The sequence below is a fragment of the Crocuta crocuta genome, unplaced genomic scaffold, assembly GCF_008692635.1.
Source record: "Crocuta crocuta isolate KB4526 unplaced genomic scaffold, BGI_CrCroc_1.0 scaffold59-1, whole genome shotgun sequence".
Lineage (NCBI taxonomy): Eukaryota > Metazoa > Chordata > Mammalia > Carnivora > Hyaenidae > Crocuta > Crocuta crocuta.
Genome location: NW_027551579.1, coordinates 2,285,536 through 2,312,459, shown reverse-complemented (window position 1 = coordinate 2,312,459; position 26,924 = coordinate 2,285,536). Strand labels below are relative to the sequence as shown.

Sequence of the window (26,924 nt, the reverse complement as noted above, 5' to 3'; positions counted from 1 at the left end):
GATTTTGTTCTCTTTTGTTCTCTGATGTACTCCCAGCATCTAGAACATGCCTGGCACATGACAGGCACTCAACAAATGCTTCGTAAATCAAAATGAATTCTATGTAAGGTGTAGTGATGATTCAGTTTTAATGTGTAGTTATTTTATGTATTTAGAGCCAAATGGACTAGAGATGTCAGTCAGTAACATGAACGATCTAATGTCTTTGAGATGGTTCTAGCTGTTCATTCACCCTCTGCAACCTCCACCTAACACAAATAATTCCTTCACCTGAACAAAATCAGTTAGTCTAATACAGCACTTTTCACATTGATCCTTCTAAATGTGTATTCTCAGTAAGAATAAACAAAATTTAAGGTTTTAGGAATGAATTAGTGAGAAAGATGTTCTACATCCTTACATTGGTAAATAGATCTTTTTTAAATCTTCTTGGAGACCTAAATGGCATGAGCTTTACTACATGGTGGCACTAGATGACAGCTGCATGCTGTCAGGGTAGAAATTACTGCATAGGGATAATTACCAGGTTCTAGAAATGCCACATAAAAAGTATGTAAACATGAGCAAAAATTTTTTTAAAAACTCTTCAAGTATCACTATATTAAAAATAACATGTTTTTTCTTCCTAGTGATCTTTACAAATGAAAAGGCATATATCATATGTACTCGATTAAATGTGTAGCTCTGGGAATAAAATCTAGAATCACAGAATTTTACATGAGTACTAAACATAAAAGTAGAAGTGAATGTGTCCAAGTCCAGAGATAGTCTACTCCCCATTTATGCAATGTCCTCTTTCCCCCTATTATCTACACCAGGGAATAACTAACACTCCAGTCCCCTCGAAGGTCCAAGCTCAAGGACCAGACTTCCCTCCCTCTCTTACCCATATCCTATACATGAACTCTAAAACACATCTTGCCAGTATGTCTCTCCTTGCCCCCTGCCAGGCACACAGCCGTGAAACTCACCATCCCCTACCTCGGGGACTTTTAAGAGCCTCAGCAGATCTAACAGTGCAAACACTTCTAAACTAGAAGCTAGAAAATCTGGACCATAGTCCTAGCCCCTGACGAGCCCTGTGACTGCTGTCAAGGCCCTTCCCCCAATGAGGACTCTCAGAGAAATCGTTACCTATAAAACTGGTATAATATATAGCCCAGCGTGCCGTTATGAAAATTTAACCCAGTAACCTGTGAGATTGTATGTGAAAATGGAAAGTGAAAATTTATCGATCTAAATAAATACATAAACATGAGGAAGTAGCATGGAGTATAATATGGTATTACTCTAACATGGGGTATCATGTTACCACTAACACTAATAATAAATGATAGTGATTTAAAGCTCAACGCAATAAATTATGACAGAGTGAATACACAGATTTCTATATTCAGTCAAAAATAACAAAGTACAACATTCGGGATACTTAGACTAATAACATTATACAAATAAAAGTATTGCCACAGTCCTGCTAAAACTAAGTACATGATACATGGGATTGCATAGGAAGTGTCTTTTTTTTTCCTTAATCTAAATTTTATTGACAAACTATAAACTGAGATCTTTAAATAAGAATTTGGAAATATATTCAATCACTGAATTTCAGCCTATCTCCCACCTATGAAATCAACTATGATCCTATACCCACAGGCTCCATACTGCTATGCACAGTTAAGACTAAAAGAAGTAAAACACCAGGGCGAGGCAAAGAAAAGTGACTGATTTCTTTCCATTTTCAGCTTTCACTTTCAATTTCAATGAGTTTTTTTTCCAAGTGGCTTAGAAATCAATGCTTATTGTTTGTATATGTTAACCTTCATTTAAATATATATCATTCAGCCTGAAGAATGACAACTTTTCAGTTGTATATGCAACTGAGCCATCCTTCAACAGACGTGCCAATAATGTCGTCCCCTCTCATAGAGAAAACAAGACAAAAACTAATATGTGAGGGAAAAAAATCAATCTAATCGATTCATGTTGTCACATAGCGGGATGAGTGAGAAAAAGTTATGTTTTCAGAAAGACCTATTAACAAATCTGAAAATAAATTTCAAAATTACTTACTGGACCATACTGCCAGCCAAGTTCGATTTTATTCATAACCCAGAGTTCATGGATATTCTCTGCCAGTTTTTCTCTTATTCTCTCCAGGTGAGGTGGTAACACAATCTAAAATTACCAGAAAGAAAAGAAAAGAGAAAAGAAAAATGAAAGGAAGAGAAAAGAAAAATGAAAGGAAGAGAAAAGAAAGAAAACACATCAGAAACAAATGCAATAAAACAGGGCTAATTATCCTCACAGTGAGCTGAACCAAGTAAAACCATCATAAAGCATCAAAATCTAATGTAAGTAGGTTATAAACCTTCTAATGTAGTTATAAAAATATAACTAAGTATATCTAAGCATTTTTTAGGTAATTTGGGGACTTTGGGTGGGACAGCTTATGTTTCCACGGGAATTTATGAAAAGTTGGAAGGAGGAAAAGAGTGTTGGGGACAGTCACCATTAAGAAAGAAGCCTTCATGGACATGGGATGTAGCTACCAAAGCGTGCATCGCTTAAAAGAGAAATCCCCCCCAAAGTTCCTAAACCCACCCAGGCATTCCCCATAGCCAAGATTGAAGGCAATTCAGAGGCCAAAGGATAATCCATTGGCTCTCTAAGCCTGTAAATATCTGACTGTAGTGATTTATGTTTTCCCTTAACTCTACTCTGCCACTCTCAGTGGTTTCCTAGAATAAGCTCCTGGGGAAAACAACATTACATATTCTTTTCAAAAAGAGGAAGTTTAGGGACACCTGGTTGGCTCAGCTGATTAAGCATCCAACTTCAGCTCAGGTCATGATCTCACGGTTCATGAGCCCCATTTGGGCTCTCAGCTGTCAGCGCAGAGCCTGCTTCAGATCCTCTGTCTCCCTCTCTCTCTACCCTTCCCCCACTCTCTCTCTATCAAAAATAAATATTTTTTTAAAAAGAGGAAGTTTAATGACCTTTTCACAAAGAACACAGATGGTTTTCAAGGTGAGGGCCTGGCTGTTCACGTCTGGTGATACACTTACATGTCACCCCACAGCCAGTCCCTCCACAAACATGGCAGGTGACTGCCTCTGACATTCGCTGATGAGGCAGTTTCCTCAGAAAAGCAGGCTGTCACTGCTCCCTTTCCCCACAAGGGTAGAGATGATCTAGGTCTCAGGAAATCCTCAATGTGTTCTCACTGCAGAATCCATTAGTCCCTCCCAACCCACCTCCATCCTCCTCATCGTGTTTACTACAAAATGTTGGTAGCACCGTACCTATCCTGCCATGTGCAGCCAGGAAGAACACACACGGAGTCTTAGGCACGAACACAGCTTGCCCCTTTTACTAAATAATATAAAAAGGCAGCATGACGAGAGAGAAAAGAGGATTCAAGGAGCTGTTTGCCAAACAACTGGACCCTCTGAGGCCTGGTATTGACTCTACTTCAGGATCTGGAAGCAACCCCTTGGATCTTTGAAAAGCAGTACAAACTCTGAATATCTAACCAATCTTTCTGAAGTTACTTCAGTGTCAAGATAAAGCAATATTTAATTTACTGTCTATGTCAGGATATATACATAGCTATGAAACAGAAAAGCAAGAATAAAGGCTAATACTTCTTGGGAGCCTGTTTGCAAAGCATTGTGCTCACGTGTTATTTATTAACCATACTCTTAGGATCCCAACTGACGAGGAGAGTAACTTCCTCAAGGTCCCAAAGTAGGCATTTGACCCTGGGTGCTTTGACTTACTCGAAAGCCCACAATCTCAATCTCTACCTAAGAAAAATGTCAGTTAAATTGCTTCAAAGTAATAGTGGATTGAGATGAGAGAAGAAATTTAAAAAGGCACACCCTAAAATTAGCATGCATTACCTCCAGCTGTGACCCACGTTAGTGCATCAGGAAATCAATGTAGTGGCTCTGAGACCACCCTTAAAAAAAAGAATCAAATCAAACAGAAAATAGAGGAGTGGAAGTGGTAATGGTTAGCATTGTTTTCACAAAATATTCTTCAATTATACAATTGAATCGTATGACTGTCAGAGGCATTCCTGAGGGTTGGCATGTAAGAGTCGGAAAAGCATGGCATGTGAGACAGTACAACAGCACGACAGTACAAATGGCCACCATAACACCTGCTCTAGGTACCTGGCTGGTATCCACAGGGATTGGCGTGAAGGCGGCCTGTGTCAGGGAAACTGTGGGGCCCAGCAGGTCTCGGGTGTAAGTTCTTTCTTGCTTGTATTCTCTGCTGTGCTCCACTTTCAACTTCTCTTTCGGCAGGACAGCTTCATAACAAGGAGCATACCCAGGTGGAGGAAGGAATTTAAATTCTCCATGTCTCCCCCCAAGCAGAAAGCGTACCCTAAAAAGGATGTGTCATGGTCAGCGACAGCTCTGATGTACAGCAAGGTACCTTATCAACAAAACACGAGGAATAAACTATTAGCACGAAATAAACTTTATCAGAAGCCACACTTTCCCCCCAAGTACCAGCCTAATGTGGGTGCCGTGGAGTTGAAGAGTCTCTGAGCACAAAAGACAAAATGCGATCACGGGGAAAAACGGATTAAATTATGTTGATAGATCAGGGAAAACTATCATTCACTGGAGGAACAGCAAAAAGCACACGCATCAGGCTCCTTTGGGAAGGAAACGCCTGTATACAGGAATTGGTCACTGAATGTCTCAAGGGGCCAAAATAGTCAACAGAGAAAGAGGAGACGTTATCTAAATACTTATATATTTTAAATTACAGGACTGGATGAAGTCTGATAAAAAGAAAAAACAGTCACTTTCTAGTGTCCAGCTTCCCAGTGAAATTTCTTAAAGGGAACTCAAATGATATTTCATTTGCAGAAGGAAGAAGGCAATCTTATTTCTTATTTGATGACAAAAGAAGTCTTACTAAAATTTTTGATTATATCGAAATGATTTAATTAAAAATAATTTAATCCAATTCAACTGAACAACACTTTTTGAAACATAGCTAAATGATGGGGCTCTCAGCTAACAAAACAAAATCAGCGGTGCCTGGGTGGCTCAGTCAAACATCTGACTTTGGCCCAGGTCATGATCTCACAGTTGATAAGTTCAAGCCCTGTGTTGGGCTCTGGGCTGACAGCTCAGAGCCTGGAGTCTGCTTCAGATTCTGTGTCTCCCTCTTTCTTTCTCCACCCCTCCCCTGCTTGTGCTTTATCTTTCTGTCAAAAAAAAATAAACATTAATTTTTTTTTTTACAAAAAGGAAAATCAAAATTTTATTTTCCTTGCAATTCTTTTTCTAATTTCTGTTCCAGTTCTAGGCCAAAAATAAGAGGAATAATCAATTAGTAAATAAAAAGCAAAGAGCAAAAAATGAGGAAAAAAAAATTTTAAAACAGTCCAGAAGCTTATAAAAAGAAATATAATTTGTGTGAATACACCGGAAAAGGTCATTGGTGCCTGGATAGGTAATACTTTATGCTTTTCCTGTCCCCTCTTCAATATGGTGCTTCTATAACCATGAATTATTCATGTGAATAGAATTATAATGGAAAGAATAACCAGAATAACTTGATGGCTGGTCATAATACAGGAGCTATTCTCATTAGTTAGCTATATGCATATATTAATAGGTGACAGTGTGGCCCCTTATCACAACAGACCAATGCTCATTAAAGTTCTCTTTGTAGAACTCCAAAGAATTATCATTTATCTCTTCCCATCTGGTAGTAGCAAGAAAGAAGAAGGTTAGAGAAAACCTTCTTGACCCAGCTGATCATAGGCAGATAATTTGCAAGAATAACAGATAGAGGGTAACACAAAGAGAAGATATCTCGACCTGATGAACAACAACAAAAAAAATCCATTTAGTTTCTGCAGAATGAGGAGGTTTGGAGTAGGGTGTGGGAAGATAATGACAAGAAAAGGAAAACTGATGAAAATAAATAAATGGAAATAAGTGGTACTTTCTTACATAATATTGTTCCTTTTCCCTTACTGAATACAAAGTAAACTTAAATTGGCTTGAAATATTCCGGAACACTGATTTGGGAGAGGGTTAGCAGACTGCTCTGTCTAAATGGCAGAACAGATGGACAGAGCATTCAGCCTCTTGAGATGCCCCTCTGGGCTGAATCTTACCTCTTCCTCCCAGGCACAAGCAAATGCCCTGGGGACAGATGCCCAGGGGTGAGAGAGAAGGTTAGGGAAGTGTGGGTGATGGCAATGCAGTCTTCTGTGAAAGAATGAGAAGTCAGAAGGGACACAGACCAAAAACACACAGAAATACTAACTTTATTCCTGCAGAGAAACTAACAACTGGAAAGAAGAGGCCATCGATGTTGAAATTCTCAAACATTCCTTGAACAGGTTGCCCGTTAATTCGGAATGAGATGCTTGGGGCACTCAGATCTAAACAGCAACTGATGACATCGTCAGTTCTCAACAGATGTTGGTTTGGTGAGCTTACAGTACGCGCAATACAACCTATGGAGGCAAAACAGTAACAGAGGTGATTTTATTTTATTTTCTCCCAGCATCATCTTCAGAGCCAAAGATCTGAATCGATAGTGACAAATCAGTCAATACCAGAAGAGAATAAGTTTTGAATGCATATTAATGTTATATTTTAAATCCTTTGCCCAAAAACTGTTGATTTTTGTGGGGGAGTCAAGCTGCTATCTTTATTATAAAACAGGCCTTCCGATATGCAAAGAATTCTGCATGGAGATGAATGGCATTTGATGCATAAATCATCTCAGAGCTGATAATATGATCATGTCAGAGAAAAAGCTGCAGGGAGAGATATGAGTTCAAACAGATGCTTTACCACCTACCATCTGTATGACCATCAACCTATTACATAACCTCTCTAAACACTGATTTCTTATAAAGCCAAATGCCATCACCTTGCAGAGTTGCAACAGTGATTAAATTAAGGGTTTTAAAGAACACCAGGACTTGCATGTCAGTCCCTTTGCCAAATATTAAGTCCCCTTCATTTTATAAAATAAAAATACCTAAGGATAATGAAAGCAGCAAATGTGTTCATTAGTTTGCTGAGAGGCAAGTACCTACAAATTGGTTTGTTTTTACAACTGATTTCACACAAGATCTTGGTTGGCTTCCTACATACAGCAGGATGCAAGTTGAGGCGTGACAATGATTATTTGATAAATTTCATTTCTTGCCCCGGCCAACCTGTGGCCTACGCTCATTCTTGACTATGTCAAAACTCCTTTGCTAATTAGTCTCCGTGGGCACAGTGGCAGACAAGAAGGTAAGGCTGTATCAAATACACATGCTCACAAATGCATACAAAATTTCCCAATTTGTGCAAAGACAAAAATAGATGTCATTATACAAGATTTGCATTTTTATAAGAACTTGTCTGAATTTCCGGTGTGCCAAAAATTTACCAGCAGCATATCTGAAATGCCAGTGGCAGAGAATATCGCTTTCTAAAAAGTGTCCATTTTTAATTTTACCAGTAGTCAAATCTGCAAGTAATAAATTCATTATCAAGTGGTACTTTTAGAATTCCCTGAATAAAGAGAGCTTTTTAATGTTTATTTTTGAGAGAGAGAGAGAGCGAGAGAGCACAGGGGAGGAGGAGAGAGGAGTGAGACGCAGAATCCAAAGCAGGCTCCATGCTCCAAGCTGTCAGCACACAGCCCAATGCAGGGCTTGAACTCACAAACTATGATATGATGACCTGAGCTGAAGTCAGACACTTAACCAACTGAGCCAGCCAGGTTCCCCAAGGGAGCTTTTTAAAACATCATATAAAAGCAATGCAACTCATGTCAAAAGATCTATACCCTTGTTTGTATCAAGGTGAAAATGTTATTACACAGATATTTACTATACACCAAATATACTGCTCAGTCTGAGAGATATTACTATGCTAATGCTAAAGACTAAAAGTCACCATGGCAAACTCTCTTGTGAAACAAGAAGGAAAGATAGAGAGGATCATATGTGCACAATCTCAGGACCACAATGTAAACAGCACTCACACTGTTGAATCCGTTAGGAAGCATTTTCAGGTTGCATGTAGGCAAATCTACCCTATCCATATTAGAACCACATTCCTGTTCTCTGCATTAGCCACAAAGGAAGACAGCAGCAGTGTGATTTAACAGTCCTGGATGAGAAATCCATACCCATCTTTCTCCTCCACACTTCCATACTGAAATGGTCCCCAAACTTTCTCTCACTTTTGGCACTCTACAAACACTTGGGACTTGGATGCCCAAAATCCACTTCCTCATTCACAGAACACAGCAACTCTGTGCGAAGTTTAAGTTAGAAAAGAATACGTGAAGACATAGCTCCAGTCTTTTGCTGATGAGCCCAAGTCTCATTCCAAAAAACACCGCTCTTTAATTACAAAAAGTTAAATGGTAAAGGACATGCTTTATACCAGAAGTCACAGATTTCATTGTACCTTAACTATTAAAAAGGAGGGTAGCCCCAAGAAAATTATCTGAATTACTATGACTCTGACCTTAATAAATGAGTCAGAAGCCAACTGATTTAGTTTTGTCTTTGCTGACCATGAATCTAAAATTAAGAAAGCATTTAATATGGCTGATGTCAGAAAAACTTCTGTCTGTGCTCTCTTCTAGGATTTTTGATGGTTTCAGATTTCACATGCAGGTCTTTAATACATTTTGAATTTATTTTGTGTCTGGTGAAAGAAAGTGGTCCAGTTTCACTCTTTTGCGTGTAGCTGTGTGATTTTCCCAACACTGTTGAAGAGGCTATCTTTTTTCCATTTCATATTCTTTCCTGCTTTGTTGAAGATTAAGGGGCCATAGAATTCTAGGTTTGTTTCTGGGCGTTCTATTCTGTTCCACTGATATATGTGTCTATTTTCGTGCCAGTACCATATAGTTTTGGTCACAACTTTGTAATATAGTTTGAAGTGTGGAACTGTGAAACCTCCAGGTTGACTTTTCTTTTTCAAGATGGTTTTAGCAATTTGGAGTCTTCCCTGATTTCATACACATGCCAGGATTGTTTTCTTCTGGTTCTGTGAAAAAATGTTACTGGTATTTTGATAGGGATTGCACTTAATGTGATGCTTTGGGTTGTACAGGTATTTTAACAATATCTGTTCTTCCACTCCATGAGCATAGGATGTCTCTCCATTTGTGCCATCTTAAACTTCATTTGTCAGTGTTGTGCAGTTTTCAGAGTACAGGTCACTTATCTCTTTGGTTAGGTTTATTCCTAGGTATCTTATTGTTTTTGGTGCAATGGTAAATGGGATTGTTTTCTTAACTTCTCTTTCTGCTGCTTCATTTTTGGTGTACAGAAATGCAACAGATTTCTGCACATTGATTTTGTATCTTGTGACTTTACTTATATGTATCAGTCCTAGTTATTTTTTTTGGTGGAATGTTTCAGGTTTTCTATATATAAGATGTCATTTGCAAATAGAGAAAGTTTTACTTCTTCCTTACCAAGGTGGATGCCTTTTATTTCTTTTTGTTGTTGACTGAAAGATCCCAGTAGCTTAAAAGATTACACGTTTCAACTACAGGCAACACACAGTGCGTACTTTCTTGACATTTAAAAAGCAATTATAGGTTTTCTCCTGATACAAAGGTTCAAACGATTTTCTCCTGAACTTCCACAACCTATCCTCCTTTCTGTGATACGTTCACAGGTTCATGGAATATTTTTGCTGTTATTGTTTCTGCTGTTTTATTTAACAGATACTTCATAATAAAAAGTATAATGCGTTACAGGTCAATTCCATGAGCACCAGGTTCTTTATATGTATTGAATGAAAAAACTTCAAACTAAATACAAAAATGAAAATGGTAACGTGGCATTATACAGCTAAAATAATTAGAAGCAATTCAGCACTGTTTTCTCAGAGTTATCTTCCCCCTAATCTCTGTCTAATAGGAAAACAAGTTAACATGCTTCATTCATTCACCTGAGTACCCAAATCATGCGGAATCATACCAGGAGGTAAAGAGAGGAGATAGTAAAACTGAAGGGTAAGAGTTAAAATGTATTATAAGAAAGACATTACCCCTATTTTATGTTTGTTGGCCCTTCTGAACTTAGCGGTCTTTTCCTTTGTTTGGTCAGCAGGAAAACTGTACTATAGGAACAGGTGCTCTGACTATAGTCTAGCCAGAACAACACACTGCATGTAAGACAAGCCACACTCTCCCTGGGCCCCAACTACATGCCCCCAAGATAGGATGAAATACCTCAGTCAAGCTCCTCACCTGACTGAGAGAACCGTGAAATGCCTGCACTCCCCCTGCATTGACAAGTATTTTCTGCCACTTGATGGAACTGGTACTCAAAGATTAAAATATTAATTGTTTGTCTGTTGTTTAAGATGTTATTATTTTAAAGTTATATTTTTGCACTTCTAAATGTGGTATCCTGAGAATTATCATGGCTGTCATCTATAGGCAAATGCTTGTTTATAAATAGAGAAATTCAGAAAGGTATTTCAAAATTTAACAGGGGACACCTTTGGGGAGTAGATATGAAGGGAGGAAGGCATTAGGGACTTTTCACTTCTGTACTATTAAAGTTTTTGAGCATGTATTAATTTTATAAAAAATCTTAAAGACATCCCCCCCACAAAAATATCCAAAATGTAGCCTCAGCTCTCCCAGACTACTGAGCTACTGGCACTGAATAAAGGAAAATTCAGTAAGTATTAATGATAAAATATAGCTACACAGAGTGCTTCTATTTTTTACAAACCCATTACCATAAACTCTTAGGTTTAATTCAATTTAACTTAAAAATTTTTACGACCTATTAGAACACTAAAGCATTAATAAATGAATACCACTTGTACCCATAAGAGACAAATTTCAGCTTTTTATATGTAAGGTAACCTTCCATGTTTTCTCTACATTAAATATGCTACAAAATAATATGAGAAATGTTTCCTAAAGCTTTATGAACACAAGCATATGTCTGCAGAATCCAGATGAATTCCAGTATCCAAGAATTAAGAATCCATAACTAAGAAGTAAAAACTTTAAAAGGGGGCCAATTAAAATGTACTATTCATAAATTAGAAAAAAGGATATGACTATATAACTATATAGATAAAATTATATCAAATGATATGATTTTATATATATAATTTTATTTGTGATTTTATATAATAATATAATTTTGTTTATAATTTTAATTTTATATAATATATAAAAAACTCATTTTTAATNTTTAACGAATTTCATACAAAATGTCATTTGGTTATAAACAGACTCCTTGGGGCACCTGGATGGCTCATTTGTTAAACATCTGATGTTGGCTCAGGTCATTATCTCACAGTTCATAAGCTTGAGCTCTGTACTGGGCTCTCCACTCAGCACAGAGTTTACTTCAAATCCTCTGTTGCCCTTCTCTCTCTGCCCCTCCCCCACTCACGCTTTTTGTTTCTCTCTCAAAAATAAACAAACATTAAAAATTAATTAATTACTTAAAATAAACGGACTCCTCACAATACACTTCAGAGATGATGGATTCCTGACATCACATTATTTACCAGAAAGTGGAACTTAGTCTATTTCTCCCAATTATTTTCTGGGATCTGTTCTTTGGCTCATATATTGGAAGGTGAAGCTTCATACACACTTGTTAAAGCAGGTAGGAAACACATACACATTTTTTACTTTTTGCATTTGATTCATGAGTCAAAATGCCACTTTTCTAACATACTGTTCATCCACAGTACAGTCTTCTGGAAATGTACAATAATTGTAGAGTTTTCTTTCTCTTCCTCTGAGTTTTATTTAATAATCTCACTGTTTCCATGTTAAATTTCTTTTTTTTTTATTTTTTTAATGTTTATTCATTTGTGAGAGACAGAGAGAGACAGAGCACGAGGTGGGGAGGGGCAGAGAGAGAGGGAGACACAGAATCTGAAAGTAGGCTCCAGGCTCCATGCTGTCAGCACGGAACCTGATGTGGGGCTCAAACCCATGAACCGTGAGATCATGACCTGAGACGAAGTTGGTCACTTAACCGACTGAGCCACCCAGGCGTCCCTCATGTTAAATTTCTGAATAATAAATGTATCTGATTATACACACAGCACCAATAGCTTTTGGAAACACAGAGCACGGGCACAGATTTCTAATGCACGTGTGGGGGGAAGACACAGAGAGTGCTGACCTGACCATAGGTGAAGGCCATCAAATCCGTAGGAAAAGAGATCATCTCCAACTCCATTTCCACCCCATTCCTCTCCGCCTCCGGGGTAGGGAGAGTACCCTTCGGTGGATGCCCAGCCCACCCGCAGGTGGGTGGCTTCAGCAGTGACGAACGGCTCCGTGTGGTCCACCATCAGCTCATAGTACCACTTCTTATACTGGGCGGACCCTTCACTGACGCCCAGAAAAATATTGGGCCTCATGCTTTAAAAGGGAGGAACAACACATGAGAAACTCTGGACAAACCTTTCTCCAAGATGCGATATATTAAATACACGTTTTCCCTCAGTACTGCAAAATTACTAAGTCACTGATATGGTAGGCAGTGACAGCTTTATAGTTAACAGTCAGTGACTGGTGTTTGCTTTTTGGATTACTTGGCAATATCACCCAGGGTCTAAGATTATTTCTTCTGAACTGCTCTTCTTCATATTTTATATCATTGATCATGTTCAAGGTGGGACACTCAGTATAACCGGCCCTTAGGATCCATGGTGTTATTAATCCAGGACATGTAGATGTTTTCCATAACTAAGCTGAGTGTCAGACAGGGTACGAGGCTGCAGCAAGTTATGTTGTTGGCAAAGGAACCAGAGTGATAATCAGCATTGTTGTTCTCTATGCCTCGCTGAGGGCAGAGGAATTTCTAGGTAGTTGTATTTAATTCTGCTTCATTAGGGACTCAGACCCTATGTGAACGCAAAGGATTAGTGACGATCTCAGGAAATACCACTCAGTAACAGCAAGTGTATTATAAGAGAGCCATTCAGGAAGTTCTTAAACCAATCCTGTTAAAAAACACAATACAGAAATATACACCAAACCCTACATTTTTGTTTAAAACAGGGTAAGGTGGGGGATAGTTCCTGGATAGCTGCTAGATACAGTATATGAAAATTATTACTATCACACATACTATTTTCTTAATCATAAGCTGTTTTATTATATTATTATTATTATTATTATTATACTATGTTATATAAGCAGGACAGCATGGTTTGGTGTTTAAGAGCTCAGTCTCTGGAGTTAGACTTGAGCTCCATTTCCAGTCCAACATTTCAATCTATGAAATACACATGATGGTACCTCACTGGACCAGCTGAACCTGGTACAAACATGGTGCGGAATACATATAAAGTCTACAGAACAGTGGCTCACACAGAGTAGTTAGGGGATGTATGATAACCTTGGAGGGAATATCTAAACAAAAACGTCATTTTATTTTTTTATGGTATTTATTATATTTTGAACGTTCTGATTCAACTTTTTTTTTTTTTTATTATACACAGCAGCCACTTCAACGTTGGCATTGAAGTGGAGTGCTTGTGCTTATATTCTAAGAAAGCACAAACATAATTATAAACAACTCTATCCCCGTGTAATGGCCAGCCCGCTCCTGAGGATGTCAGTGATAACCTAGCTACACACGAGAGTGAACAAAAGCTTACACTTTTGGGATAAATGCATATTCTGCTTGATTCACCTATTATTATTATTATTATTATGCCATCTGACTAGTAGAAAAAACTTCACTATTCGCTAGGGGAATACGTAAAATATCCTAATAAAACAGAAGGACCGTGTGCGGTCATAGCTACAGAGCCAGAACACAAACTGCTCTGCTATGATGCCTATTTGGTGACGCTGCCCCTGTGAATCTACCTGCTGACATGGTTTACAAGACGCGTCTGCAGGAGGAGGTCTCTTCCCGGCAGCAGATTGTCGCAGATAAGATGCTGGTTGGAACGGACTGCGACTCCATGGCAGACACACAGAGAACACAGGACGTCCAGAACCTGAAAAGAGCAATCATTTCCAGCTGACTGATTCCCTTCTCAGATTCAAGTCTCCCAGCGTGAATTTTCATGAACACAAACACATTCCCTCTGACCCAGCCACGTGAACATGACAATCATGAGTCCGCTCAAAAGTGAACTTTAAAGTTTCTCTTACATAACAACTGAGAATTGCTTAGTGCCCCATTGGTGCTAAAAAGTAAGCACTCAACAATATTATCTGATTACAGTTAAGAAATGAAAAATACTCATCAATCACTTGATACATCTTTTATAAGTTAACTTATTTAAAAAATATATTTAACAGTATGCCAGAGTTCATTCATGGCAGTAAAATGCTTCCCTTACCTTGTGGTTTCTTCCATGCTTGTCTAAAAGGGAGATTATAGATTTGATATGTCCTTCTTTAATAATATTTAGAGCTTCTGGACTTTCTACTAACACACAGTGTAAAACTTCAAGTATACCTAAAGACAAAATAAAAAAAGACAATATGATTAAAGAGTCTACAATGATCAGTGCCTTGCCTTTCCTCTATGTGTTCATTCTGCAAAATGTAATTATTATATGCTCAATGTGTTTGTCACAGGGCACTGTGATAGGAGACAGGTGATGTTTGTGACAGGGGACTGATCACTAAAGAGGATGAAGTCCTAGTTTAATGAGGAAAAGCCACTTTTAGCAGAATAAGCAGGTAACTCTGCCTGGGGAGGTACAAAAGAAAGCATCCATTAGTTGAGCCTCAGAGGACACATTCGTGACCATTTTCCAGACAGGAAGGTTAGGGTGGTATAAGGCTGAGTGAAGACTTGAATGGAGGGCATCCCTGGGATGCCTGGAGTACAGAGCAAGTAGAGGACAGTACAAGTAGACGGTAGGTTAGGACCAGCTAATGAAGTTTCTCAGCATTAAGAGTGTAACCCTACAACAGTGCACCCTACCCCACAGAGATGATGACATTCTCCCGAAGGTAAATGGCAGAAAATGTTTCTTAGTTTGCAAAACAAGAGAAATATATAACAGACTACAAAAATACAGAGAAATATACAACATACAAAACCTGATTAAGAATGGCGGTATTTCAAAGTATTAGCCATCAGAGAAGATAAAATGGAATATACCCTTTCTTAGCTTAAAACTTAAGACAGAGAATAGAAATTAATTTTCGTTATTGGAATGTATAGTGTGAATTTGGAAAGCTAAATGTGTACATACGTATTCATTGTTCCTGAGCAAGCTTGCTTTGTCACTAATGAGAGTGCAGGCCACCTGTAGCAATTAGATAGAACACTGAGAAAATGTGATCTCTGAGACCTACAAGGTATCGCGAAGGGTCCAAAGGAAATCTACAGAAAGGTTTATACATCTCCAGCGGAGTTCACTTTCTTGGAAAAGGAAAGTGGTCAGGTTTACAAATGGCAGAATATGGAAGTAATGGTAGAATGTGGCTGTCACCATTTATACTTGATCCAAACCCTAATCCATTATTGGACAAGGGCTGGTAATGCTGATTTCTTCACTAATGACTTAATTTGTTGAGGTCTGAAAGCACATTTAGTAAAAAAAAAAAAAAAAAAAAATCTAAAAGATGAGTTCATTTTTGGTATAGTTCGAAATCAACTTCTGTGTTCCAACAATCCATGCCAGTTAAAAATCCAAGAGAAGAGAAAATAACACAAGCTAATGGGTAGTTAAAGAAGATGTTTCTGTAAGGGTACTTGAACTGAATGCCTCTGCTACTAAAATATGGAGCAATAAAACTCATTCATTCTGGGCTAAAATAAACTAAAAGCATTTTTTTTAGTAGAGTGGTCATATTTTAGTCTGTCTTTATTTGCTCCTTGTTACCTACTACTGCATAACCCTGACAACTGCCTGTATTTGCAGATGAATATTGTTCTATGGGGGCACCTGGGTGACTCAGTCGGGTAAGCATCCAACTTCAGCTCAGGTCATGATCTTGTGGTCTGAGGGTTCGAGCCCCATGTCAGACTCTGTGCTAACAGCTCAGAGCCTAGAGCCTGCTTTGATTTTCTATGTCTCCATTTCTCTGCCCCTCCCCTGTTCATGCTCTGTGTCTATCAAAACTAAACAAGCATTAAAAATTTTTTAAAAAAAGAAAGAAAATTGTACTGTGTCTCCACACTCATTTGTTCACATTTCCTCGATGGTTGCTTTTGCATTACAGAGGCAGAGCCGAGAGTGCAACACCAGAGCCCTACAGTCCATAGAGCATAAAATATTTACTGGCAAGTAGAAGACCAAGAAAAATAAATTCTCTTTGCAAGTAAATATGCATGAAAACCAACAGCATACAAAACCTTGAATGTATGAGAAAAGAGTTAAGACCAGAGTTTGAAAATGAACAGCACATAACACAAAATGCAAGAATGACCATAAGAAAATAAATCTGCTTCTTCCCATATTCAGTGGACTTCAATAGAAGGCTTACAGAGTTTGGGGCAAAACCTTAAATAAAACATGTTTCTTCAACGCTGCTACATTAGATCCAACAAATAATCTACTTAGTGGAAAAGGACTGATTGCCTCAAAGTCTGACAGTGAAAAATCGGAGGAAACTACTATTATTCTCATCTGTTGGAATAAACAGAAAATATTTTGTGAAATAAAGATAAAAATTTTTGTTCTTCTGTGGTAAGAAATTCCTAAAAGAAAACAAACTGGAAATACTAAAAGATTCATTTTCAAAACAATAAAGACTAACTAGACTAACTCTATTATGTGTACATGTAAATTATGCCAATATATGTCTGGAAAAAAGAGACAGAAGAACAAGGTTTAACAAATATTATAATGGCAACACTTTACTAAACTTTACTTGATGATTACATTCTAAATGCACTGAATAAGACCCAGAAATAGGAACAGTGCATAGCACTTATTGCCAGATTCTCAAGGAAAAAATTTAAAGCTTCGGAAATCATGACAGTATTATGACAATGGAAGAATTATGAATATACAATAAATTGTCAAATATACACATATGCAAATTAATTAAAAAAGCAACCTGATTTTATAAGTTTTAATAAGTTTACAGAAATTATTTTAGTGAAAATTGTAATATGCAAAATACATAATTCAAGAGCAGACATACAATGGGATATGCATTATGACTGCAACTATGTAAAATATATTATGTATAAAATACATTTTTTAACAAAACACCAGGGGTTAGTACACCAGGATGCTGGTGCTCTGGTGCTAGATTAGTATACTTTTCTTCCCATTTTTCATGAATTTAAGGAAATGAGTACACACAATTTCTTTTTAATATTTCTAATGTTTATTTTTGAGAGAGACAGAGCATGATCAGGGGAGGGGCAGAGAGAGAGGGAGACACAGAATCTGAAGCAAGCTCCTGGCTCTGAGCTGTCAGCACAGAGCCCGACGTGGGGCTCGAACTCATGGACTGTGATACCATGACTTGAGTTGAGTCAGATGCTTAACCAACTGAGCCACCCAGGGGTCCCAACTTTTACAGTAATTTAGGAAGGACCACAGTACAATAGGAAGCAATGTCTATTTATATTTTATTTCTGTCACTAAATCTCACAATCAATTCATGCAATCTTCAGTTTACCTGATGTTAAAATAAGGAGTAACATTCCTTACCTTTCCTCTATATACTATAAACCATAATAACTTTTAATATATGGAATGACTGTACATAAACCTAATCTTATACTTCACCAAAATCATGTGAATATGTTTTCATTTCATAAACTTATTTTGATTTTTTTCACGTTTAGTAATTTTTGAGAGACATAGAAAAACAGAGCATTAGCAGGGGAGGGACAGAGAGAGAGGGAGACGCAGAATCCGAAGCACACTCCAGGGTCCGGACTGTCAGTGCAGAGCCTGGCACAGGGCTTGAACTCAAAAACAGTGAGATCATGACCTGAGCTGAAGTCAGACGCTTAACTGACTAAGCTACCCAGGTGTCCCTCATCTTATAAATTTAGAATAAGCATAAACAAACCTACCCTTTCCCACACACAGAATACACAAATGATAAGAGATTATGTAAGGGCTCAGAAGTACACAGCAGTAAACCAGAGTTATTCTCAAGGTATGGTCATATACTATGTAGGATATGGCTTAGTAAGGGGTAACAGGAACTCAGGTTAACTATTCCAAGTTGACTTCAAGCACCACTTCCTAATCATCTCCTGGACATTTCATCCAGAATGGTCTCCAAGTACCTCCAACTCAACTCTTCCAAAACTGAACATTTAATAGCTTTTTTAGTGTATATACATGTAACTGCTTCTCTGGCCCACAGTCCATTCCAAAAGCCAAGTCTAGGGGCACCTGGGTGGCTTAGTCGGTTAAGCGTCCGACTTTCGCTTAGGTCATGATCTCGCGGTTCATGGGTTCGAGCCCCGCGTCAGGCTCTGTGCTGACTGCCAGCTCAGAGCCTGGAGCCTGTTTCAGTCTGTGACTCCCTCTCTCTCTGACCCTCCCCTGCTCACGCTGTCTCTCTCTCTCTCTCTCCTAGAAATAAATAAAAATATTTTAAAACAAAAAACAAAAAAACAAAAAAACAAAAGCCAAGTCTAGGTCCAAGCTAAAAGTCTCTGGTCATTTCTGAATTTCTGCTTTCCTGGACCATCCAGGGTCAAAGTCCATTCCCCTGTATGTCAGCTCCTTTCCTACATGTCCCAACCCTCCTTTACCACTTCAAACTCCCACCATCTCCTCCTACAAAGGATGGTTAATGTATACTTCTACTGCAAAGTACATACTATAAATATGCTTCGGTGCTCATATATTTACAATACATTTATACATTATAAACCTTTATTAAGCACCTACCAGGCACTGTTGTAGGCAGTAAGATCATTGGCAATCAAGGCCTGTCTGGCCCAGGGGGAGCTTATCAGCTCTGTCCCACCTTCCATGTTTTCATACGTTATTCTCAGACTAAAATATACACCCCTCTTCTGGGGCTACCAAATGGGAATCATCTTGCAAAGTCAGAAAGTCACCTCATTCAGTGGGATTTTACCAACACCCTAGAATGTATTCTTCTTTGTAGGATCGATCACATTGCATTAAAATTATTTATGCTCATTTCAATCTCCCATTGGACAACGAGCTCTTGAGAGCAGAGATGTGTTGAAATCTGCCTCCCTGTCACCCATCATGCTCTGACCCAGGGAGTCCCACCTCATGTTTGCTGAGTGAATAAGTGAATGAATATAAATGGACTACAAGTCCACACCTTCAGTTTAAACTAGATAAGCCTATGATTTGTTTATTCAATCATAACAAGATTCATTATTGTGAAGAGTATATAGAATAGCTACTTTGGCATATTTTATATCTGCAGACTTTTTTCTTTTTTATGTTTTTTATTTATTTCTAGGAGAGAGAGAGAGAGACAGCATGAGCAGCGGAGGGTCAGAGAGAGAGGGAGTCACAGACTCTGAAACGGGCTCCAGGCTCTGAGCTGGCAGTCAGCACAGAGCCCGACGCGGGGCTAGAACCCACGAACCGCGAGATCATGACCTAAGCAAAAGTCAGGACGCCTAACCGACTAAGCCACCCAGGTGCCCCTGCAGACTTTAATATCAATGTATATATATATTTTTTTAAGGTAAGGAAGACAGATGATAGAACACAGATGGAAAATTTATATTTCTTACTTCCAGGATTTTCTTCCTTGCATTTTAATTTCAGTAAGGAAATATTTTACTTATTGAATGACAAGAATTTTCGTGGGCTTTAGTCTATTCCTGTGGGAGGTCATACACAAAATTCAAAACTGATGGTGTAAGCCCTATATGTAATATACATGAAATAGGTAACTATTTGCCTTAAAACTTTTGTAGCTGTAACTTTAATTTATAGGGCTCATGAGAAAGAAACATCTCTGAGGGTGCAACAAAATGTCTGGAAATAACCTAAAGGGACTGGAAGCATCCAAGTGTTATAATGGGTCATGCTCAAGGGTGGTCCAAGGTTGAACAAAACCTGTTGAGGGTCTGTATGGAAACAAATCACGGAAGAGAAGTGCTATATTTGGTCTGATGTCACACACCAGGAAGAACTGAGCCTAGGGATTTTGCCCCATACTGAATAGACACAAGCTCATGGTGAGGCTTGCACACTGGAGCGAAGTAGGTATAGAACCAGACTGGTAGCCATTCAGGCAAGTGGGCTAGTGTGGGACAAGGAAGACCAATGAAGACTGGAAGACCATTTCAACATCCTCTCTCTGGAAAGTGTTTTCTCAACTACAGTTACAAGTGTTTTAAAAATCAAAATTAAAATAATCGCAGAACACCGAGGTGTACGTGGGTTTAACACGTGGGTGTTATTCAGCTTTGGGAAAGGACTTCACTTTTACATCCCTGCTCTAAGCACAGGTAAGGATCCTGGACAACTTCCTGACAGAGCACATGGCCTCACCTGACAATTTCAAGACAGAAGCCTCTTAGTCTAAGAAGAGAGCAAAGAGAAGGCTTCAATCCAGGTGTTAATCAGTATGAATTAGATGATCCCACAATGACATAAACACTGGGGACACAGTGCAGGTAACACACACAGAACTGTAATATCCATTTGCAGGGTCAGCAATAGTCACGATTAGAGAAACCACAAATTCCACATTATTCAAATCACAGGTTGCTTTTCTACCTTTTCCCTATGTAGGAGTTAAAATTCTTTGTAAAATTTTGGTCAGACCTTATTAGTAATATCCCCAGGGCTCACTGAAGGCAAGTGGAAATAAGGAAAGTTGTATTTTCTGTCTTGGATAATTAAATATAAACAAAGTGACTTAAGTAAAAAGACTTGGGGAAAGGTGCTGGGAAATAACATGACAACACAGAACATGAAACACGCAGGCCAGAGCTGTCTACAGCGGTTACAGGAGACTGTTCCCAGACGCAGTAATGAGATATGTCACGGAGTGCTATCCTTTGATAAGGGGGACTAACGCACTGGATATTTACTAGGATTAATAAGGAACTATAATAGTAAGAGGTACTACTATTATCCTGTTGTATTACATAGTGGTTATTTACAATGATGGACTCCAGCCAATATGCCACAGTTGAGTCTTGGCAGATTTTAGTCAAGTTACTTAACCTCTCTGTGCTCCAAGAGTCCCCATTTTTTTTTTTAATGTTCTAATGTGTTTTTTTTTCAAATTTTTTTGAGAGAGAGAGAGAGAGACAGAGTGCAAGCAGAAGAGGGACAGAGAGAGAGGGAGACACAGAATCCTAAGCAGGCCTCAGTCTCTGAGCTGTTAGCACAGAGCCTGACGTAGGGCTTGAGCCCTTGAACCATGAGACCATGACCTGAGTGAAGTTGGATGCTTAACCGCCTGAGCCACCCAGGCACCCGCAGAGTCCCCATCTCTAAAAAAGAATTAGAATAATGGTACTCACCCTGGGGCAGGGAGGTGGAGGGCTGTTTTGAGGAGTAACACATGTAAAGCTTTTAGGTAAAAGCCTGGAACTGAACAATGCTATGTAAGCATCTGCCATTATTTTACAGTTGTAATAAAATAAGTGAGAAATGAAATGAAATGTAGAAAAAGGATCACTAGGGAAACATTAAAAACAGGCTTCTTTTGAAACAGACATTAAAAATTTTAAATCAGGAAAAGGTATGGAAATACTGAAGAGTCAACACTGATCAGAAAGAATGTTCAGGGAAGATTATTGATCAGCATGAACAAATAAAATCGATGCTAGATTTTAAAATAAGTTAGTAAATCCAGGAGAAATGAGACCAGTCTGTTGGACATTAAGGGAAAGACACAGAGACACAACTAGGGCAAGAAACAGAATGGCAAGACAGATCTGCATTCTGGGGACAACAGGATCATTGAGCCAAAAATACCATGAAAGATACACCAAGTAGACTTACTGTCTAATCAATGCTTAAAAAGACAGAAAGCACTCCTTTGACAGGAACCCCTCCTCTGGGTATTAAGATTATGCAAAAGAAAAACACATGCACATGAAGTGGGCAGCAGTTAGAGAAGGCAGAAGAAAAGTCCAGCTAGCTTCATGTTGACAGAAGGTCAGATGAGTTTGGGAGGGATTTTTGCAACACACCATAGGCCAGGAGAGAAAGTATCTGGGTTACTTACGAGCTCATTAACAAATGCCTGTGCATTTGAGGGGGTCCTGTAAAGGCATATATCTGTTGTATTGTTCCATTCATTTAATTTTTTTTTAAGGTTTATTCTTGAGAGACAGAGAGAGACAGTGCACAGGCAGGGGAGGGGTAGATAGAGGGGCAGGGGAGACAGAATCAGAAGCAGGCTCCAGGCTCTGAACTGTCAGCACAGAGCCCAAAGTGGAGCTTGAACTCACGAACCATGAGATCATGACCTGGGCCACAGCTGGAAGCCTAACTGACTGAGCCACCCCGGCAGCATCCCTTGTTCCACTCATTTAAATGTAACTGCCAATGAGTGATAAATCGTGTATTGTAACCAAGTTGTCCTTGTCTGGTGTTTGGGCATGAATGTGGAACTAGAAGTGGCAGAAACTTCTAGTTTGAGACAGAGGAGAGCTTAGTTTGCTCTCCCTAACCAGTGTTGGGCCCACGTCAAACAAACAGCAGGAGATGAATAACCAATCAACACGCAGTATAATTACAACACATCTTTCTTAATGTTAGCAGTGAATTCTGCATGGCACAAATTGAAGAGAAGAAATAAGAGAGAGAGAGAGAAAGAAATAAAAATAATCTGTGGTTTAAAATGAGTATAAACTTGGGGTGCCTGGAGTTCAGGCCCCATATCAGGCTCTGTGATGACAGCTCAGAGCCAAATGCCTGCTTCAGATTCTGTGTCTCCTTCTCTCTCTCTGCCCCTCTCCACTCATGCTCTGTCTCTCTCTTTCTCAAAAATAATAAACATTAAAAAAATCTGAAAATACATAGAGGCTTGGAAATAACAATCATAAGAGATGGGGCTTCAAGCCAAAATGAGAAAACACATAATGTTCTACACTTCAGTGTTCATAATGGTTTTGAAGCTTCAAAAGAAAATAAGCTCATTAAATCTTGAGCTAACAGGAAGCTGAGAAGGGAGAGAAAAGGGGGCATGGATTAAAATATAACACAATTTGACAAACTTAGAAAATTAATAGAAGTGGAAGTTAGTGAAGATAAAGGTATATCATATTGTTATTCATATACAGAAGGGCAGAACATCAGGAATGCATTAGCAAAATAAATAGACAAAAAAAGACAGACTCAGGGTATGGTATTAGAAGACAAGATGAATGGGAGTCAAAAGTTTCCTGGGGCATATTATCTAAAATAAATAACACATTAAATAAGTAACATAATTATAATGTACTATTCAGCCTTAATTAGGCTCCTGATGTTTTGCTGCTTTCAATTTAGGGAGCAATATTTTCTTTTCTTAAATAGTTTATTGTCAAGTTGGTTTCCATATAACACCCAGTGCTCATCCCAATAAGTGCCCTCCCTAGGGAGCAATATTTTATAAAAGACAAACTACAGGAGTTAAGGAGGGTTAAAAAAAGAAAAGAAAATGTCAATTAAAGGCAGTTCATGATACCACCGTTAAATAATAATGTTAGAAATGTGACTTAATGCAAATATCCATTTGTATAAATTGCTCTCAAAACCCACAGAGTGCTGAGTTCCATACAAGAAATCACAAATAATTCTAAGATATTCTTATCTTGCTAGTTATTCTTGAGTGTTTCCCCCCATTTATCTGTTAAATTATCATAAAATGAGCTTTTCACCATGTGAGGTCCTGGATATGAGTAAAATGGGGAGCAAAATTTGACATAATTCCTGCTCTTCTGAACTTCACAAACCACACAATTTCAGTCCTGGCTCCATTACTTTCCTTTGACCTTGAAGAGTTTATAGCTCTTAGCTTCAAAGTCTTCATTTGTAAAATGGAAATTATAATGGACCTGACCTTACAGAGTACCATGGGAATCCAGTGAGGTCATACAAATGACATCCCATCACAGTGCCCTAAACTCACTAGCCCAACTCCTTTTTTTTTTTTAATTTATTTATTTTAAGAAAGAGAAAGAGCACAGGGAGGGGAAGGGAAGAGAGAGAAAGGGAGAGAATCCCAAGCAGGGTCCACACTGACGTGGGGCTCAAACCCACAAACTGTGAGATCATGACCTAAGCCAAAATTAACAGTCAGATGCTTAACCAAGTGAGCCACCCAGACACCCCTTAGCGTCCAGCTCAGGTCATGATCTTAATGGCTCGTGAATATGAGCCCTGCCTCAGGCTCTGTGCTGACAGTATAAAGCCTGCTTGGGATTCATTCTCTCTCTCAAAATAAAAAAAATAGATTAATTAAAAAAAATTTCCTCGGCCATACAATGTGCTCATTAAAGTGTTCAAGAAACAACAAACGTGTACCTCTCTGTGAAATATTAGTGCCTATAAAAAATGCTGGCAGATGCAATTAATTGCTCGAAAGGCTTTTAAATAAAATTCTTAAAGATACATACATCTGAGTATTTTTAAAATAAATCCTCCAGGGCAAGAGAAACACAGATTAATGAGCTCTTCAAAAAGATATCTCAAAGCAGCAAATATTTATTGAGAACTATTATTTTGGGCAGAAATGTAAAATGATCATAGCATCTGCCTGAGCTTTCTATGAAATTTAAAAAGACAGTCTCTTCAAGAAATGGTGCTGAAAAATTGGATATTCACATGTAAAATAATGAAACTAGACCTCTATCCTACAGCACTCACAAAAATTAACTCAAAATGAATTAAAGACTTAACTATAAGACCTGAAACCAGGAAATCCCTAGAAAAAAAATTCCTTGACACAGGAATTGGTAATGATCTTTCAGATATGACACCTAAAGCATAAGCAATAACAACAACAAAACTATCAAGTACAGCGAAATCAAACTAAAAAGCTTCTGCACATCAAAAGAAACCATCAATAAAGTAAAAAAAAGACAACTTACAAAATGGGGAAAAACTGCAAACCATGTATTCAATAAAGGATAAATATCCAAATTATACAAAGAACTCATTAGGGGGAAAAAAACATTAAAACGGGCAAAAGACTCAAAGAGATAATCTTCCCAAAGAAGATGTATGAATGGCCAATAGATACATAGAAGATGCTCAACATCACTAGTCATCAGGGAGAAGTAAAAAACAAAACAAAATTAAAAAAAAAAAACCCTCAATGAGATTTTACCTTGTACCTGTTAGAATGACCATCATCAAAAAGACAAAACGTATTAAATGCTGGGGTGGATGTGATGAAAATGGAACAGTCATGCACTGTTGGTGGGGTTGTAAACTGGTACAGCCATTATGGAAAACAGGATGAAGGATCCTCAAAAAATTAAAAATGGAACCACTATCTGATCCTGTAATTCTACTTCTAAGAATATATCCAAAGAAAATGAAAATACTAACTCGAAAAGATATCAGCACCCTCACATTCATAACAGTGTTATTTACAGTCATTAAGACATAGAAAAAACTTGAGTGTCCACTGACAGATGAGGGGATAAAGAAGATTACGCTGAGTGACGTAAGTCAGATAGAGAAAAACAACTACTGTCTGATCTTACTCATCTGTGGAATAAAAAAAACAAAAACCCCAAAATCAAAAACCAAAAACAAATGCCAACAACAACAACAAACCCAAAAACCTCGCAGAAAAAGAGATGAGATGTGTGGTTTCCAGAGGCAAGGAGTGGCAGTAAAGGATCGCATAAAGATCAGGACACACTAGCGATGTGACATACAACAAGATGAGGATAAGCCAACGCTGCTGTGTGATACATAGGGAAGAGAGTAAGAGGGTAAGTTCTAAGAGTTTTTGTCACAAGGGAAGCTCTTTTGGTTTGGTTGCTTTTACTTTTTTAAAAAAAAATTGTATATATATACGATAATGGATGCAAACTAAATCTGTTGGAGAAATAATTTCACAATTACATAAGCCAAAGCACGACACTGGATTAAAGTTACACGGTGAGTGTGTCAAGTGTATCTCTACACAACTGGTTAGGGTTAGGTCTCCTACTGTATGAAGACAACCCAGGGTTTGGGGCACCTGGGTGGCTCAGTCGGTTTAGCGTCCAACTTCGGCTCAGGTCATGATCTCGAGGTCTGGGAGTTTGAGCACTGCAGTGGGCTCTGTGCTGACAACTCTGAGCCTGGAACCTGCTTCAGAGTCTGTATTTCCCTCTCATTCTGCCCCTCCCCCACTCACGCTCTGTCTCTCTCTCTCTTTCAAAACTGAATAAATATTTAAAAAGAAGAAGAAGAAGAAAAAGATGATGACGACAACCACCCAGGGGCATCATTACCAAGAAGCACTAAATAAAGAAATAAATAAAGGTGCATAGAAGAACCTATTTCTGGTACTTGGCAACTGTGGAAGAAGGGGAAGAGAAAAGTTATATAATGTGCACTGCTTAACAAAACTCAAAAAGTTCATTTATTTATTTACTTTTAAATTTTTTTTTAAGTAATCTCTATACCAAATGGGGGGCTTAAATTCACAAAGAGCCACATGCTCCACCGACTGAGCCAGCCAGGAGCCCCAAAACACACCAATTTTTGTCAGGGTATTATCTGCAGAGTGGTATGCAGTCCTGCGATGACACAGTGTGCACCGAGCAGAGTCTGCCTAAAGATGCATTTGAAGATGGATATAATTTTAGGAAACTGAGCAACTTGCTTCAGTCCTGAATAGATCAGAAAATACTCCCTGAAGACATGAGCATACTTTGTCATGTAGTGAAGAATAACAGTTTTTAGTGTTTGCTTGTTTGTTTATTTTTAATATTTATTTTTGAGAGACATAAGACAGAGCATGAGAAGGTGAAGGGCAGAGATAAAGAGAGACACAGAATCCATAACAGGCTCCAG

The 26,924-nt window shown here is 38.4% G+C and overlaps 1 protein-coding gene across 1 annotated transcript in view; it reads right to left on the bottom strand.

Annotated features, from left to right (window-relative positions):
• The window catches only part of RYR2 (ryanodine receptor 2), a 674,490-nt gene that overhangs the window by 294,794 nt on the left and 352,772 nt on the right, over nt 1-26,924 (bottom strand). Inside the window, exons 20-25 of the mRNA XM_077751737.1 lie at nt 14,367-14,485; nt 13,885-14,018; nt 12,185-12,426; nt 6,307-6,499; nt 4,179-4,395; nt 2,071-2,175 (exon numbers count right to left, since the gene is read on the bottom strand). Of these exons, the coding sequence (XP_077607863.1) occupies nt 2,071-2,175; nt 4,179-4,395; nt 6,307-6,499; nt 12,185-12,426; nt 13,885-14,018; nt 14,367-14,485 (1,010 nt within the window). The remainder of the gene's footprint in view (nt 1-2,070; nt 2,176-4,178; nt 4,396-6,306; nt 6,500-12,184; nt 12,427-13,884; nt 14,019-14,366; nt 14,486-26,924) is intronic.